The 16,653-nt window shown below is 37.9% G+C and overlaps 1 protein-coding gene and 1 pseudogene across 1 annotated transcript in view; both read right to left on the bottom strand.

Annotated features, from left to right (window-relative positions):
* C11H10orf67 (chromosome 11 C10orf67 homolog) overlaps positions 1 to 16,653 on the bottom strand; it is a 140,447-nt gene that overhangs the window by 15,457 nt on the left and 108,337 nt on the right. The window contains exons 15-16 of the mRNA XM_017962595.2: positions 6,693 to 6,767; positions 6,547 to 6,607 (exon numbers count right to left, since the gene is read on the bottom strand). Coding sequence (XP_017818084.1) covers positions 6,547 to 6,607; positions 6,693 to 6,767 — 136 coding nt within the window. The remainder of the gene's footprint in view (positions 1 to 6,546; positions 6,608 to 6,692; positions 6,768 to 16,653) is intronic.
* On the bottom strand, positions 4,400 to 4,589 carry LOC116269643 (annotated as a pseudogene).

Raw genomic sequence — 16,653 nt, 5'->3', positions numbered from 1 at the left:
GTCATCGTTTTTGGATCAACTCTAGCTTACATTGGTGTAGAATTTAATAGTAGACAAAATACTTCCTTTCTGTAACATCCTTTTTCCCATGTGATTGTTTATTTGAAGATGGGGAATTTGATTAAAGAAGTTGAACAAGCCAGGAATGCGATAAGCTAAAGATTGAAACCCAGTGACATTTGTAGAAGCCGACGCTTCATAAATACCACTCTTCTGATCTCAGTTTATTCCTTCAATTTCCAAACTGGGGGTTCCAGCAGCTGAGAGGAATATTAATATGACACCTTTCATATACAAAGATGCCACGTCAAACTCAGTTAAGGGTACCCTCGGTAAGCCCATGGATTTGCATGAATCCATGTATAATATCCTGTAACATTTTGCCAGCAGACTCATTCCTAAATTAAAAAGTTAATACCCACTCATCGCTGCACTAATTAAACCCTTTCTCAGCATTTTGCTACTACCATAATGGCTTATATGGTTTATAATGCTTCTTAAATGACCATAATATCAGCCTGCAACCAGGCAGCAAGGTTTGGGATGAAATCATTGTCACAGGGTAGAGATGCTGCTGGAATCCAACTCATGGCTTAACTGGACTAACAACACACACCAGAAACATTCTTGTCTCCTGCCTCGTGCTTTAGAGAGCTTCAAACACTAGGTGTGGGTGTGATAAGGAATGTGATCAGTGGTATTTATTAAATGAAATATTGTCTATGTATGCTTAAAAACATCACTAGACTGAAATAAGACAGCCCATCAAATTAATAAAGGATATTTTAATATGTATTAGTCTAACCTTTTTTCTACTAAATTTTTATGATCTTGCAAATTCAAAGTAATTACCTGCCTACTTATTTCAAAGATTAACACTGTATTTTCAAAGCATATGGGTTGCCTTCCCTTTTCATTTCTAACATTTTTCAATCCCAATCTGACCTATGGACAGAGCCTGAGTTAGAGAGAGAGCCTCTTTTTTTTTTTGTCTTCACTTCTCTAATGCAGTTGGTCATCCTAACCAATTTCTATACCATTGGGAATTCACTGTATTTGGAAGGAAAACTTGAGAGACAGGCTGCTGATCTTCCAGGTTTTTATTTATTTGTTTGTTTTCAGACAGGGTCTTTGTTGCCCAGGCTGAAGTGCAGTGGCACCATCACGGCTCACTGCAGCCTCCACCTCCCTGGGCTCAGGTGATCTTCCCACCTCGGCTTCCCTAGTAGCTGGGACTACGGGTGCACATCACTACACCAGGCGCTTTTTTTTTTTTTTTTTTGTAGAGACGGGGCTTCCCCATGTCCCTCAGGTTGTTCTCAAACTCCTGAGCACAACAGATCCACCTGCCTTGGCCTCCCAAAGTATTGGGATTACGGTGTGAGCCACCACGCCCAGCCCCAGGTTTTAATTTATCATCTAGTATGCTAAAGTATATGCCTCAAGTATTAATAGAAAATATCTCTAAATGTATAAAAAGCAAGGGAAATTCCTAAGGTGGTTGAGAATTAGCTCAAGTCTCAAAGACAAAGATGACATGCACAACCTAGAAATATAAAATTTGAATAATAGGTAACTGATGGCAATAAGGGAAGTAATGGAAAAGTTGATGGCAGTGACATTAACATTTACAGACCCCGTAATACATTATATTTAGTAAATCAGGTTAGTCCTGGTCCTTAACTCACAATTCATTGATTAACTCTTCCTAACATTTTTATGGCCATCAATTCTATGTGAAATATACTGTTTGGATATACATTGTAATATTAAAAACTATGCACTTGAATATGAATCTGAAAACCTTAACAAATTATATCAATTATAGCTGACAGTCTAGAAACAATATATAAACCAATGCTAACACTTATGCCTGAAACTTCTTTTTATTTCTTATCTAACTTCCAACTTCTTACATGATTTTAAAACTTGTTTTTGTATTTAAAACAACAGGGGCAACTGAACTTCACTTTCAAACAATATTTATTTTTATAAATCAGTGCAAAATATACTTATTGAAAATACATCTTGGGTCCAAAGCTTCAAAGGGTGAAAAGGAAGATTTTAAATTATATCTAATATATTACGATTGTTCTGTCTTTTAAAACCCTTTTCAGATCGCCCCCTGGATGTTTCTTCCCTAGAAGTCTCAGAGAATTAACAACACAATGTAATCTAGGTTTAAATTTGGGTTTCTCCTGTGTTTCAGATATTGATGTTTGAGCTTTCTCTTCCTGACAAGCCACTTAAAGAGTCACTGTTACTTTGAGGTTTTATCTATAAGATTCGTGTCTCTTGGGCTCATTAAGAACATTTCCAAAGATTACAATGTCAATAGCACCTAATTACTGGACTGTGAGAAAGGTCTTCTTGAGTACATAAAATCTGTGGCAGTGCACAGTACACAATAGGCAGCTCAGATCCCAAATTTTATCACGAGTAAGTAGCAAACAAATTAATAATGTTACCTGTGCTCTCTTGGATAATTACTACTGCATAAAAACTGCTTTGAAATGTTGCAGATAGTATTGTATCTCATTCTTTTAATCCCCTTAGAGTAACAAGGATTTATTTGTCTCTTAAACTTTCTATGTTGCATGTACCACTCGACTTTCTCGTTCTGTTTAGAACTTTTAGAACTTGCAAAAGTAACAAAAAGTCATTTTCAACCGGTCTAGGAAGGACATATCACCTGATATGACATTGTTTTAAATTAAATTTTATATTTTACTTTACTCTTTTCAAAATATATACTGTATGTTTTGATACTATTGCTAGATTTTATTTTTTACTTATGCCTGGCGGAAAATCAGCTACTGCAGAAGCAGAGGAGGCTGGGCACAGTGGCTCATGCCTGTAATGGCCAGCACTTTGAAAGGGTACGTATGGCAGCAGGATAGCTTGAGCCCAGGAGTTTGAGACCAGTCTGGGCAACATAGTGAGACCCTGTCTCTACAAAAAATAAAGAAATTAGCTTGATGTGGTGGTGTGTGCCTGTAGTTCCAGCTACTACTCAGAAGGCTGAGGCAGAAGCATCACCTGGGTCCAGGAATTTGCGACTGCAGTGAGCTATGACTGGACCACTGCACTCCAGCCTGGATGACAGAGCAATACCCCATCTCAAGAGGAAAAAAAAAAAGCAGTAGAGATTAGCTGTTTTAATTTATTAGCCTACTGTTTAGGGCATCATTACTTTCATGGGGGGATTAAAATATAGATTTGCAAGGCTTTAGCTTGGGATTATACTATGAACAGCTCAAGAGGACAGGCAGAGAGAGGAATCAGCTAGGCATGTCACATATATGATCTCACTTCATCCTCATAACAAACCTAAGAGGTGGGGTTGCCATGTCTGTTTTACACAACAGGGAGCACTAAGATGAAGGCACCAGTGAGTAAGTAGTCACCTAAGTTTGGTAGCAGTCTGTCAGCCTCCAAAGCCCAGGTTCTCTCTGTTACACCATGGATATTCCCCACTGTGTTTTGTTGCAAATGGGATATTTTCCGTGTTGTCATGCATGAATCTTGGGGCAGGTGAAAATAATTGAGTGGGGATTAGCACGTACCCTTAGCCTACACTGGATTTGAATCCAGCTGCTCCACTTATTTGCAATATAAACCTACCAGTTTACAAACCTCTCTGTATTCAATGGTCTTACCTGTAAAATGGGGGAAAGCAAGAGTACCTACCTCATAGGGTTTTTGTGAGGATTGTAAAAATGTGAAAGGCATTTAGAATATTACGTATATCCACTGAACGCTAGTTACATGTAATTTCACAAAGTGTTTTGTGGTGTGAAAGTATAGCCTAAGAAGCTCAACCTTTGATGCCAACACTGAGGATTCTGTAACAGAAAGGATAATGTTCCATAGGATATTTTAAATATTCCTATCCTATTTACATATTTAAAAATGGAATGCATTTTAACTTTAAAGTGTTCAGTTTGGGATCTGTTACCAAACAGGTTATAGTAACCCCTTATATTTTAGGTACCTGTATTAGTCCATTCTCACACCGCTATAAAGAACTACCCAAGACTGGCTAACTCATGGAGAAAAGAGGTTTAATTAACTCAGTTTCACAGGCTTAACAGGAAGCATGGCTAGGAGGCCTCAGGAAACTTACAATCATGGCAGAAGGGGAAGTAAACATATCTTACAATGGAGGAACAGGAGAGACAGAGAGAGACAGCGAAGTGCCACACACTGTTAAACCATCAGATCTCATGAGAACTTACTATCATGAAAACAGCATGGGGGAAATCAGCCCCCATAATCCAATCACCTCCCACCAGGCCCCTTCTCCAATTCGACATGAGATTTGGGCAAAGACACAAATCCAAACCATATCAATACCTAATACCTGTTTAATAGATATTTTTGAATTAGTGCTTGAAAGCATTAATAATGTATTAAACTATTTCCTGGGAGTCTGAAGAGGGTACTCAACCTTGTAAAGTACTTTGGGAGCTTGGAATAACTTGTTTGGTGAAGATTAGCAATAATCTAGGCTAATTTGGCCCTTTTATTAGCAATAATCACACCTCAGATAAACCTTATTGGCTGCAATATTGCCACTGCGCAAAGCTATTTTGGTCCTTTAAATGTCCAGCTTGAAAGCCATCTGCAAGGCATTACCACTAAAGATCATGCTTTCTAAAGAGAAGATTCATTTACTCCCCAAATTAGAAAATCAGTAATTCAGCTTTCCTCTTAACATTCATTTAGTTGTTTTTATTCAGTAAAAATAGGAAATTTATTTCTAGTAAATTTTGGATTAACTGGAACCAATTAATAAGAAATTTTTGTTAACTGGATTATTTCCCAAAACTATCTTTAGAGGGAAGAACATTACATGTCAAAGCTGTATCTGAGATTGAATAGGAGGAAATTTCATGGTTATGTCCACAGGCTTCTGGTGTGAGCATTTTATCTTATGCCTCCTCTATAATGCTGATTAATATTCAGAATGATGAGCCTTATAGCACACTGTAAAATTATGGATCATAAAACATTTATATTCAATTTTATTAGTAAGGCAAAAAAATGAGCTAACAGATTTTAGGAGGATTTTCAGTAGACAGAGCGGCAGTAACTCTACATTTTGCATTTTCAGGGCTTAGAAAAGGGAGTGACAGTGTTTGTTTCAGTGGGGCTGCCTTATGTGTCATGTGGCCATCAAAATTTATTTGTGTCACTTCAAGGGGACCTTTGCAAAATGGTTTTCTTGGCTAGGGAAAGTCAGTTTTCAATGCAAAATCCTCAATTGAATTTTTAGGGAATGGAATTCTATGGTTAATTAAACTTCCTAACTAAAATTGCAGGCCATAAGTGAATTAATACAGAAGTAGAAAACCAAACACCACATGTTCTCACTTATAAGAGCTAAACATTGAGTATACAGGGACATAAAGATGGGAATAACAGACACCGGGGTCTCCAAAAGGAGGGAGGGAGGGAGGCAAGGGTGGAAAAACTTCCTATCCCATACAACTAATTACTAGTTCACCAATTGGGTGATGAATTCCATCAAAGCCCAAACCTCAGCATCATGCAATACATCTACACAGCAAATCTGCACATGTACCCCTGGAATCTAAAGTTAAAAAAAATTTCAAGCCAACTAAACTCATTAATCCATATGTTTACATAAAATGTGAGTACATTAAGATGCTTTAGAAATAATTTCAGCCTGGGCAACATGACAAAACCTCATCTCTAAAAAAGCCAACCAATCAACCAAGCAAACAAAAATCAGCTGGGCATGGTGGTACGCACCTGTTGTCCCAACTACTCAGGAGGGTGAGACAGCCAGGTTGCCCAGGCTGGTCTAAAGCTCCTGGACTCAAGCATCCCAAAGTGCTGGGATTACAGGTGTGAGCCACCAGGCCCAGTCTACTCTTCTTGTAATTATTAAGTTGGAAAAAAATAGGAATTTAACAGGAGCTTCAGGTTTGTTGGCAGTTTAATTTAAAAAAAAATATGAGATTCCAACTAAGGCGGTTTCTGGTTTTGAAGTAAAACTAACTTTTTTTTTTTTTTTAATTTAAAGACAGGGTCTCACTCTGTCACCCAGGCTGGAGTACAGTGGCATGATCTTGGCTCACTGCAACCTTGACCTCCTGGGCTCAAGCAAATTCTCAGCCTCCTGAGTAGCTGGGACTATAGGTGCATGCCACTATGCCTGGCTAATTTTTGTATTTTTTTTTTTTTTTTTGTAGAGGTAGTCTTATATGTTGCCTAGGCTGATCTCAAACTCCTGGTTTCAAGTGATCCTCCCTCAGCCTCCAAAAGTGCTAGGATTACAGGCAAGGGCCATTGGGCCTTGCATAGATTGATTTTCAATTAGCAGTGATCAGTAGTCAGAAGTATATATTAGTATTCTTTTATTCAGTTTATCTGTGCAATAATTTTATAAATTGGCTGAAAAAAGTCATGCATTTGCCCAGAATACCAAATACCTCAGGGTACAAAAGAAAAGCAAAGTTAATCTAGACTAAGTAGCCGTTCTGGTGTGAACCTCATTTCCAACAAAAAGATTCTTACCTTTTGGTGAAAGTTGAAGGGACGCCTGATCACTGACTACATCCACATGCTTACTGTCTACCTGTAAGTGAATCAAAAACTTTCATTACTTAAGTTGAATAATATTAACTCAGTAAATATTTAAGAGAGAGAAATAAGCTACTTACTGAAGATGTACAATGACTTGAAGAGGATGTACCTGTTATGGTTGTTCTAGATTGCACTAATAAGGGTTTTACTTTCTGAAAGACACAAAAGATATGTACTGTGTTATCAGGAGGAAATAATAGTCAATCAAATGGACGTTAATGTTCTCCAGCCTTTAGTTGACCAAGATATGGAAACTATGCTTGTCACTTATTTGCTCAAATATGGCTGGGGAAATCCTTTTCTTTATTCCAATGGGATAGAGTCTCTTTCTTCTTCAGCCCACTTTGAAAGAAAATTTAAGAAAACTACTTTCCTTAGTATCTCTTCTGACTCGACTTCCTTTTGGTTGTCCCTACAATTGAGACTTACTACTTGCAACTGTTTGGAAGCCACAAGGGCGTCCCCACCACCTCCTAGTTACTAGAAGCTACAGCAATGGTGTCCTGATTCCCAAGTTAAAGAAAAGTTTCCTGAAATTAAAGGAAGCACATACTTCTAGAAATGATGTATTATGAGATCTAGATGAAAATCTCCTTAAGGCTTTTGGCTGGGACAATGGAGTATAAGAATATATGGATTCAAGGAAATGTAGACAGATGACTCTGGAAATGAATAGGCTGAAATGAAATGCAAAGGACTTTTGAATGTGGTATGGAAAGATTACCTGTGAATAAAACACAGACATAGAACTTAAATCCAAATAAGACTTTCATTTCTTATATTTTTCAGTGTTGCTGTAAGCTGATGAAAAACGCAGGGTCCAGGCATGGTGGCTCATACCTGTAATCCCAGCATTTTGGGAGGTCGAGGTGGGAGGATCGCTTGAATCTAGGAGTTTGAGACCAGCCTGGGTAACATGGCAAAACTTCGTCTCTACAAAAACTACAAAAGTTAGCCAGGTGTGGTGGCATATGCCTGTAGTCCCAGTTACTTGAGGGGGCTAGGGGAGCTGAGGCGGGAGAATGACTTGAACCCAGGAGGTCGAGGCTGCAGTGAGCAGTGATTGTACCACTGCACTCTAGCCTGGGTGAAAGAGTAAGACCTTGTCTCAAAAATAAATAAATAAATAAAGCAAGCAGGCAAGTAGGAATACTCAGGTCCTAGACCAAGAGAAGATGGAAACCCAGGACTTCCACCCTGGAGCTCTCATTCACTTGGAGGGCATTTGCCAAACTTCCTGAATATGTGCATGAGTTGTCAAAGGTTCCTATGACTTGGGAGGACAGGATACAACTCACGGTCCACCTAAGGTGTGGAATTTAACAAGACACTCCCACCCCACTGTACGTGTGGGACTGTAATGCTATAACCAGAGTAAAGGTAAAATACTATCTCAAGTGAGGCTCCCCCAAGCAGTTTGCAAGGAAAATGCCTGCTTCTAAGGTTGGCAACTAGTTGAATACCATTAAAAAAAAATCCTCCTTTGCTGGGCGCAGTGGCTCACGCCTGTAATCCCAGCACTTTGGGAGGCCAAGGCAGGCGGATCACGAGGTCAGGAGATCGAGATCATCCTGGCTAACACAGTGAAACCCCATCTCTACTAAAAATACAAAAAATTAGCCCGCTGTGGTAGAGGGTACTTGTAGTCCCTGCTACTCTGGAGGCTGAGGCAGATGAATGGTGTGAACCCGTGAGGTGGAGCTTGCAGTGAGCGGAGATTACACCACTGCACTCCAGCCAGGGCGACAGAGCGAGACTCCGTCTCAAAACAAAACAAAACAAAACAACCCACAAAAAACCAAAACAAACAAACAAAAAACACCCTCCTGTGAATTCCTAACCATTACTAGCCCATGCCATTTACCAGCTGAATTCACAAGGTGGTCTGAAAAGTAAATGCTAAAAAAGTTAATTTAACTAATTCCAGAATAATGGTGTTCATGGCAATGGAAAGAAGCACATTTAAACCTTTTATGGAAAAATTCCTCTTCAGCCGAGTCCTCAGAGAATTTTTATAAATAAGGTTCCAAGGAAAGTGAGCAGTTCATTGTCAAAAATCTGTATATACATCATGAGTAGTTGCTAGCATAAACAAGATAGTAGAACCAGAGTCTCTAAAACTTCAAATATAGAAATTCTCAGTCATAGAATATAAAATAAGTATGTTTAATATGTTTCAAGAAATAAAACATAGAAGCTTGATGATGAATAATTTGTTTGCATATTTAAAAAAGCAAACAAAATTTATTTCTATTTTTTAGAAAAATTATAAATATAATAATTGAAATGAAAATCAAGAGGCCAATTTTAGCAGAAAAATTATACATCTGTGAAAATAATAATAAAGTGCAAGAGAGAATGAAACATATTATCAAGGATGCAACTCAGAGAGACAAAGTGATGTCAAATATAAAGGCTAAGCAATAGCAATATGAAGGATAGAGGGAAAAGGTAAAACCTCATTTGGTCAGAGTAGAAGACAGAAAAGAATAGGAGTACGGCAAAATATAGAGTTAAGAACTGAACACTTTCCAGAACTGATGAAACAAACTGACCTCAACTTTCAAGAATCCTGATAAATTTCAAACAGAATAAACAAAAAGAAATTAACAACTAGACACATCATAGTAAAAATGCAGAACACTGAAGAAAGAGACCTTAAAAGCAGCTAAAGACGAGAGACAGATTAATGTTAAGAAAGTCACAGTTAAAGAGATAGCAACATTCCAATGCTAACAATGTGTATTAGTCTGTTCTCATGTTGCTGATAAAGACATACTGGAGACTTTACAAAAGAAAGAGGTTTAATTGGACTTACAGTTCCACGTGGCTGCGAAAGTCTCACAATCATGGTGGAAGGCAAGGAGGAGCAAGTCACATCTTATGTGGAAGGTGGCAGGCAGAGAGGCGCGCTCGTGCAGGGAAATCCCCTTTATATAACCTTCAGATCTTGTGAGACTTATTCACTATCACGAGAACAGCACGGGAAAGACCCGCCCCATGACTGAATTACCTCCCGCTGGGTCCCTCCCATAACACACGGAAAGTCAAGAAGAGATTTGGGGCCGGGCGCGGTGGCTAACGCGTGCAATCCCAGCACTTTGGGAGTCTGAGGCAGGCGATTCACGAAGTCAAGAGATTCAGACCATCCTGGCCAACATGGTGAAACCCCATCTCTACTAAAAACACAAAAATTAGCTGGGCATAGTGGCAAGTGCCTGTAATCCCAGCTACTCAGGATGTGAGGTAGGAGAATCACTTGAACCCGGGAGGCAGAGGTTGCAGTGAGCCGAGATCGTGCCATTGCACTCCAGCCTGGGCGACAAGAGTGGAACTCCATCTCAAAAAACAAACAAACAAAAAAAAGATGAGATTTGGGTGGAGATACAGCCAAACCATACCACAGTGGAATCTAGAAGACAGTGGAATGGTATGTTCAATGTGCAAAGAGAAAGTATCATAAATCTAGAATTTTACACCTAGAGAAAATATCTTTCAATAACTGGGGCAAAACCAAAGACATTTTCTGTCAAGTGATAACTGAAAGTGTTGGCCTCCAGCAGATCCCCACTAAAGAAAATTCTAGGCCAGGCACGGTGGCTTATGCCTGTAATCCCAGCACTTTGGGAGGCCCAGGCGGGCAGATCACCTGAGGTCAGGAGTTTGAGACCATCCTAGCCAACATGGTGAAACCCTGTCTCTATTAAGAATACAAAAATTAGCCAGGAGTGGTGGCAGGCACCTCTAGTCCCAGCTACTCGGGAGGCTGAGGCAGGAAAATTGCTTGAACCCGGGAGGCAGAGGTTGCTGTGAGCCAAGATTGAGCCACTGCACTCCAGTCTGGGTGACAGAGCGAGACTCCGTCTCAAAAAAAAGAGAAACTTCTAATGCATGTACTTCATGTAGAAGGAAAGTGATCTCAGATGGAGGGTCTGAGATGTAAGAAGGTATTGCAAATAAAGTGGTAAATACGTAAGTAAAGCTAAACAAATATTAATCAAATGCACCAATAATAATAATGTGCTATGAAGATTAAGAAGACAAGGTAGAGTTAAAATAGATGACAACAGCATTATATACTGACAGAGAGTGGTAGTTGAAATTTAATTGCCCAAAGGACTTTTATTGTTCACCACTGTAAACACATAGAGGTAATTTAACCTTTCTTGATAGAAACAAGAGTTTAGAAATTATAAAAAAAAAAATGAGAAAAAAAATAACCAATTCAAAAATGTAAAGAAGGAGAAAAACACATACAAAATAGAGACAAATATAAAACATAAAATAACAAGGTATAATTAAAGCCAAATGTATTTGTGACTACAACAAAATTAAATGGACTAAATGCCCCAGTTAAAAGACAAAGATTGTCCAACTAGATTAAGAACAAAGTTTAAAACTAGCTGTATGCTGTATAAAAGAGTCATATCCAAAGCAGAAGCATACAAAAGGCTGAAAGATATGCCAAGAAAATAATAACCTACCAAAAGTGCAGGTAGCTCTAGTAATATAAAGCCAAAACAGACTTTAAGGCAAAAAGCATTTGTAGAGATAAAGTTTGTCATTACATAATGGTAAAATGTTCAATTTACCAGGAAGATACGATTATAAAATAGTAAGTATCTAATAATACAGACTAAAATTACATAAAGCAAAAACTGACTACAAACTACTTAAAGTAATATGCAAATCATCTAAATATAATAGCATAAAAATACAAGGTACCTAAGATTACATCTAAAAAAAGGTACTTTCAAGACTTCTATAGAGTTATAAAACTCTATTGAAATAATACCTAAATAAAATATATAACATATTTACAGATTAGAAGACTCAATGATAAAGATGACAATTGTGCCTAAATTGAACTGTAGATTTAACATAATTCTAACTGAAATACCAATAAAATTTGTTTTGTTTTGTTTCTTTTGTTTTTTTTTCTGTGAATATTGACAATCTGATTCTAAAATTTACATGGAAATGCAAAGATCCAATAAAGCTGAGGCACTCTTGCAAAACAGGGCAGAAGCGTTAGCCTTATCAGATAAGATTTAGATATTAAGTCAGTGTTATACTGGTGCAGGAAAAAAAAAAAACAGTGAAACAGATAGAGTCAGAATAGACTCATATATATGAGCCCTTAATAATGACAGGTGGAATTATATATAAAGGGAGAAGACAGACTTTTTACTAAATGGCTACTTCAGATGGTTATTTATAATAAAAGAAAATGAAACCAGACGTAAACCTCTCTATACACTAATATCAATTTTAAATGGATTAAATCTGTAAATATGAAAAGCAAAACAAGCCAAAAGTTTAAAGACCATAGAGAAAAATATATTTGTGATTAAATGTTAGATGAACTCTTTTTAAAGGCAGAGAAAAATGAAAAGACAAAAAGGAAAAGATTAAGTCAGAATAACATTAATATTGAGAACATTTATTTATTTAAAAAATGCCAGAAAAAGATTAAAAACTTTATCCACAAACTGAAAGAAGACATTTGCAATACATATAACTGGTAAAGGATTGGTATCCAAGTTATACAAAGAATATGAAAAAATAAATATGAAATAAACCAATAGAATCAAAAGGTTGAAACCTGCAGTACTTAAAAGAGGAAACTTGAATGGCCAATAAATATATAAAAAGATGATCACTTTCATTAGTAATCAGGAAAAGCCAAAAAAAAAAAAATATAAACACACATACATACGCATAAACTCCAAAACCATGAGTAAGCATTATACAATAACAGGTTGGCAAAAATGATGAAGTCCGGCAATATCAGTGCTGAACACCATGTGGAGCACTAGAAACTCTCATCTGTTCCTGGTTAGAGTGTCAGAGTAATATTACTTTGGAAAACTATCTGGCATTAGCTTCTGTGACAGAGGTTATTTGTTGTCCTTCAATATCTAACCTCCTTCTTTTATTTTTTTTGGAGACAGGGTCTTGCTCTATTGACCAGGCTGGAGTACAAAGGCACAATCATGGCTCACTGTGGGCTTGACCTCCCAGGCTCAAGCTATCCTCCCAGCTCAGCCTCCCTCAGCCTCAGGCACGTGCCACTATGCCCAGCTAATTTTTTTTCTATTTTTTGTAGAGACAGGGTCTCACTTTGTTGCCCAGGCTGGTCTCAAACTCTTGGGCTCAAGTGATCCTCCCTCCCGCCTCAGCCTCTGTGCTGTTATTACACATGTGAGCCACCATGCCTGGCCTTATTCTCCTCCTTCCTTTTTTTTTTTTTTTTTGGTAATATAACCTCCAAGTTTTAGTGAGGTATTTGGCTGCATAGACAGAGACCGCCTTTCTCAGTCTATCTTGCAATTGGATGCAGTTCTAGGTCTAGGATCAGACCTGTGGGACATGAGTAGAAGTGATATGTGCCATTTCTGGGTCATATCCTTAAGGATAAATATTCTTGCCCTGGACTTTCTCTTTCTGGAGAAAGTCTAGAACCCATGGACATGAAGTTGACCACCTTTATTTATGTGGGTGAGTAAAATATCTTAGGAGATGTCAGAGCAGTAAGACTGAAGGAACCTGAGTATCACTTTATGGAGTATTGCTCCTCATGGGGCATCGTAATGCCTGGAGCTGCTTGCTTCTTCACTGTAACATGAATGAAGTAGCCTTCATTCTATTTAAGTCAGTGTAGTTTTTGTTGTTGCAATCACAGCAGCTTACCCATAGCAAGTGAACTTATCAGTACTCTATGACCAGCAATTCTGTTACGAGTATAAAACCTGGAAGAGCTCCTGTATCTGTGTATCAGGTGAAACTAGAAGAATGTTGAGAGCAATAATACTCATAATAGTAAAAAGTGAGAACCAACGTAAGTGTTGATGGGCAGCAGAATGGGCAAATAAGTTGTGGTATATTCGTGTATTAGAATATTCGCAATGGGTGAATCACAACCACTAGCATCAGCATGAATGTATCTTAGAAGTATAATGTTGAGAAAATGGAGCAAAATCACAGAACAATGTACGCATTTTTCATTTATTTATTTTTTATTTCTAGAAAGCTTAAAAACCGGCAACACTCAACAACATACTGCTTAGAAATACATGCACAAGTGATAAAACTATGAAGAAAATTTAAAAAAAATTAGAGCAATAGTTCCCTCCAAGAGGGAATGAAGAGGAATGCAATTGGTGGGCTTCTGGGGCACGGTAATAATCTAGTTATGGCCTTGGTCTCGGGAACACGAGCATTCATGTTATTATCATTCTTTAAATTATGCATATGTATTTTCATTCATCCGTTTCTTATTCATGGGTTATTTAACAGTTTGAAAAACATGCATCCAAAAAAACATGAAACAACAAAATTTAGACTCGAGACAAAATAAACTCTTCTCTACTTAGACCTGACACCAAATTAAGAGATTAAGAAGGAACTATACTCCCGGATAAAAGAATAGGCTGAGAAACAGGCTAGGACAAAGATATTAGCGTAAAACATGAGAAAATTACTAACTGTGCAATAATTAAAATAAATATTTGAGATAGCAAAGAGTAGAGGTGAAATGGAGAGAATAGAACGAGAATGTAAAGCAATGTTCCCTGGCGTTTAGTTTGCCATAGTATACATAAAAGCACATTATTCACACAGAACACTGGGATAAATCGACAAAGTTGCTCATGGGCTTAGACTATTGGATCAGAGCTTCAGGCTACTCTAGCAATGCCCTAAACCCTGCCACTTGGAGGACTAAGGAGAATCAATATCCCAGCATACCTGAAACCTCTTCAGAAAACTTTGAAAGAAGGTGCAAACCAGAAAAGTTTCCAAAAAATGTCAAGGAAAAGAACAAAAAGGATAACATGACATGAAAGAGAATGTGATTAACTATGAAGGACAGAAAAATAGGTATCTGACCCACAATAGTGTTTCTGAAAAAGAAACAAAAACAGATCCCAGATCCCACAACAGCAGTCATTAAAAGTGTACATAATGGACATGGTGTCTCATACCTGTAATCCTAGTACTTTGGGAGGCTGAGGTGGGAGGATCACTTGAGGCCAGGAGTTCAATACCAGCCTGAGCAACATAGTGAGACTTTGTCTCTACAAAATACAAAAAAATCAGCCAAGTGTGGTGGTGCACACCTGTAGTCCCAGCTACTCAGGAGGCTGAGACAAGACAACCACTTGAGCTCAGAGGTTTGAGGTTACAGTGAGCTATGATCATGTCACTGCACTCCAGTCTGGGTGACAGAGGAAGACTCTGTCTTTAAAAGAAAAAGAAAAGTGTACATAAGAAATATGTCCGAGTTGAAGAAAAGGACTATCAGAGAGGCCCATTTTATTCAAGAGAAATTAATAAAATAATGTTTACTTATATCCTGATGACATCTTTTTAAATTTCAAGGTTAAAAAATACAACATACGAATTCCCAAAATGGGGAAGACAGGCTAATTAGCAACAAAAAATTAAACTGGCCTTAGTCAGGTCAAGACATTGCAAAGTGGATAGAATATTTCCTCCAGAACAAAAGGAAAAGACTCAAATTCATGGTCCAGTTTATAAGAAATAAATCAAAACTGAGAACTCAAGACCTGTGGAAGTCATGATTTTTAAAAAGTAGCCGGTGGGGTTAAACATAAACATATAAATGTAAGTATAAATAATTGCTATTCAGGTAGTTGGAGAGTTGAAAGTGGAAAGTAATTAACCAAAAATACTTTCGTGTGACAAAAAGAATAACATAATAATGATGTGGTTCTCTACAAAGAGTAAATTAACGAAGACTAGAAGGAAGAGGGGAATATATGATGAAATTAGGGCTGAGACAAAGCTCAGAGAACAAAAACACATATACCTTCTTGTCTTGAAGAGTGTTTTAAGACTCAAAATTTACTTGGTTTTTGGTTTTGATAATTTCAGAAATGTAGTGGGTACTTGATTTTACCTTAAAGTTTACCATTACAATACAGGAAATAAAAACAAGTAAAATGTGGTTCATATTACATGAGCCAGGAAACAAACAAACAAAAAGAGCAGGATGCCAGGAATATATCACACATGTCACCTATGTTGATAAATGCATATAGTTTCAGTTTGCCTATTAATTGTAAATAAATGAAGGTGAGATTTTAAAAACTAAAATCCAGTCATGTTATTATAAAGGAACACTTATACGTGGTTGGTGGAAATGTAAATTAGTTCCACCATGGTGAAAAACAGTGTGGCAATTCCTCAAAGACCTAAAAACAGAACTACCATTTGACCCAGCAATCCCATTACTGGGTATATACACAAAGGAATATAAATTGTTCTATCATAAAGACACATGCATGCATAAGTTCATTGCAGCACTATTCACAACAGCAAAGACATGGAATCAACTTAAATGCCCATCAATGATAGACTGGATAATGAAAATGTGGTACACACACACCATGGAATACTATGCAGCCATGTCAAAGAATGAGATCTTGTCCTCTGCAGGAACATGGATAGAGCTGGAGGCCATTATCCTTAGCAAAATAATGCAGGAACAGAAAACCAAATACTGCATGTTCTCTCTTATAAATGATGAAAGCTACATGATGAGAACACATGGACATACAGAGGGAAACAACAGACACTGAGGCCTACCAGAGGGTGGAGGATGGGAGGAGGAACAGGATCAGGAAAAACTACTAATGGGTTCCGGACTTAACACCTGGCTGAAGAAGTAATCTGTACAACAAACCCCCATGACATATAACAAACCTGCACATGTACCTCTGAACTTCAAATATAAGTTAAGTAACGAGTTTCAAGTCAAGGCTAAAAAAAAGCTAAATAAGGCTGGGCATGGTGGCTCATGCCTGTAATCCCAGCACTTTGGAGGCTAAGCCAGGTGGATCACGAGGTCAAGAGATCAAGACCATCCTGGCCAACATGGTGAAACACCATCTCTACTAAAAATACAAAATTAGCTGGGCATGGTGGTGCATGCCTCCCAGCTACTTGGGAGGCTGAGGCAGGTGAATTGCTTGAATCCGGGAGGTGGAGGTTGCGGTGAGCTGAGATGGCGCC

This window comes from Papio anubis, chromosome 11, assembly GCF_008728515.1.
Source record: "Papio anubis isolate 15944 chromosome 11, Panubis1.0, whole genome shotgun sequence".
In the NCBI taxonomy this organism is placed as follows: domain Eukaryota; kingdom Metazoa; phylum Chordata; class Mammalia; order Primates; family Cercopithecidae; genus Papio; species Papio anubis.
Note: the sequence above shows the minus strand (reverse complement) of the source record. Positions and strands in the feature narration are given on the sequence as shown.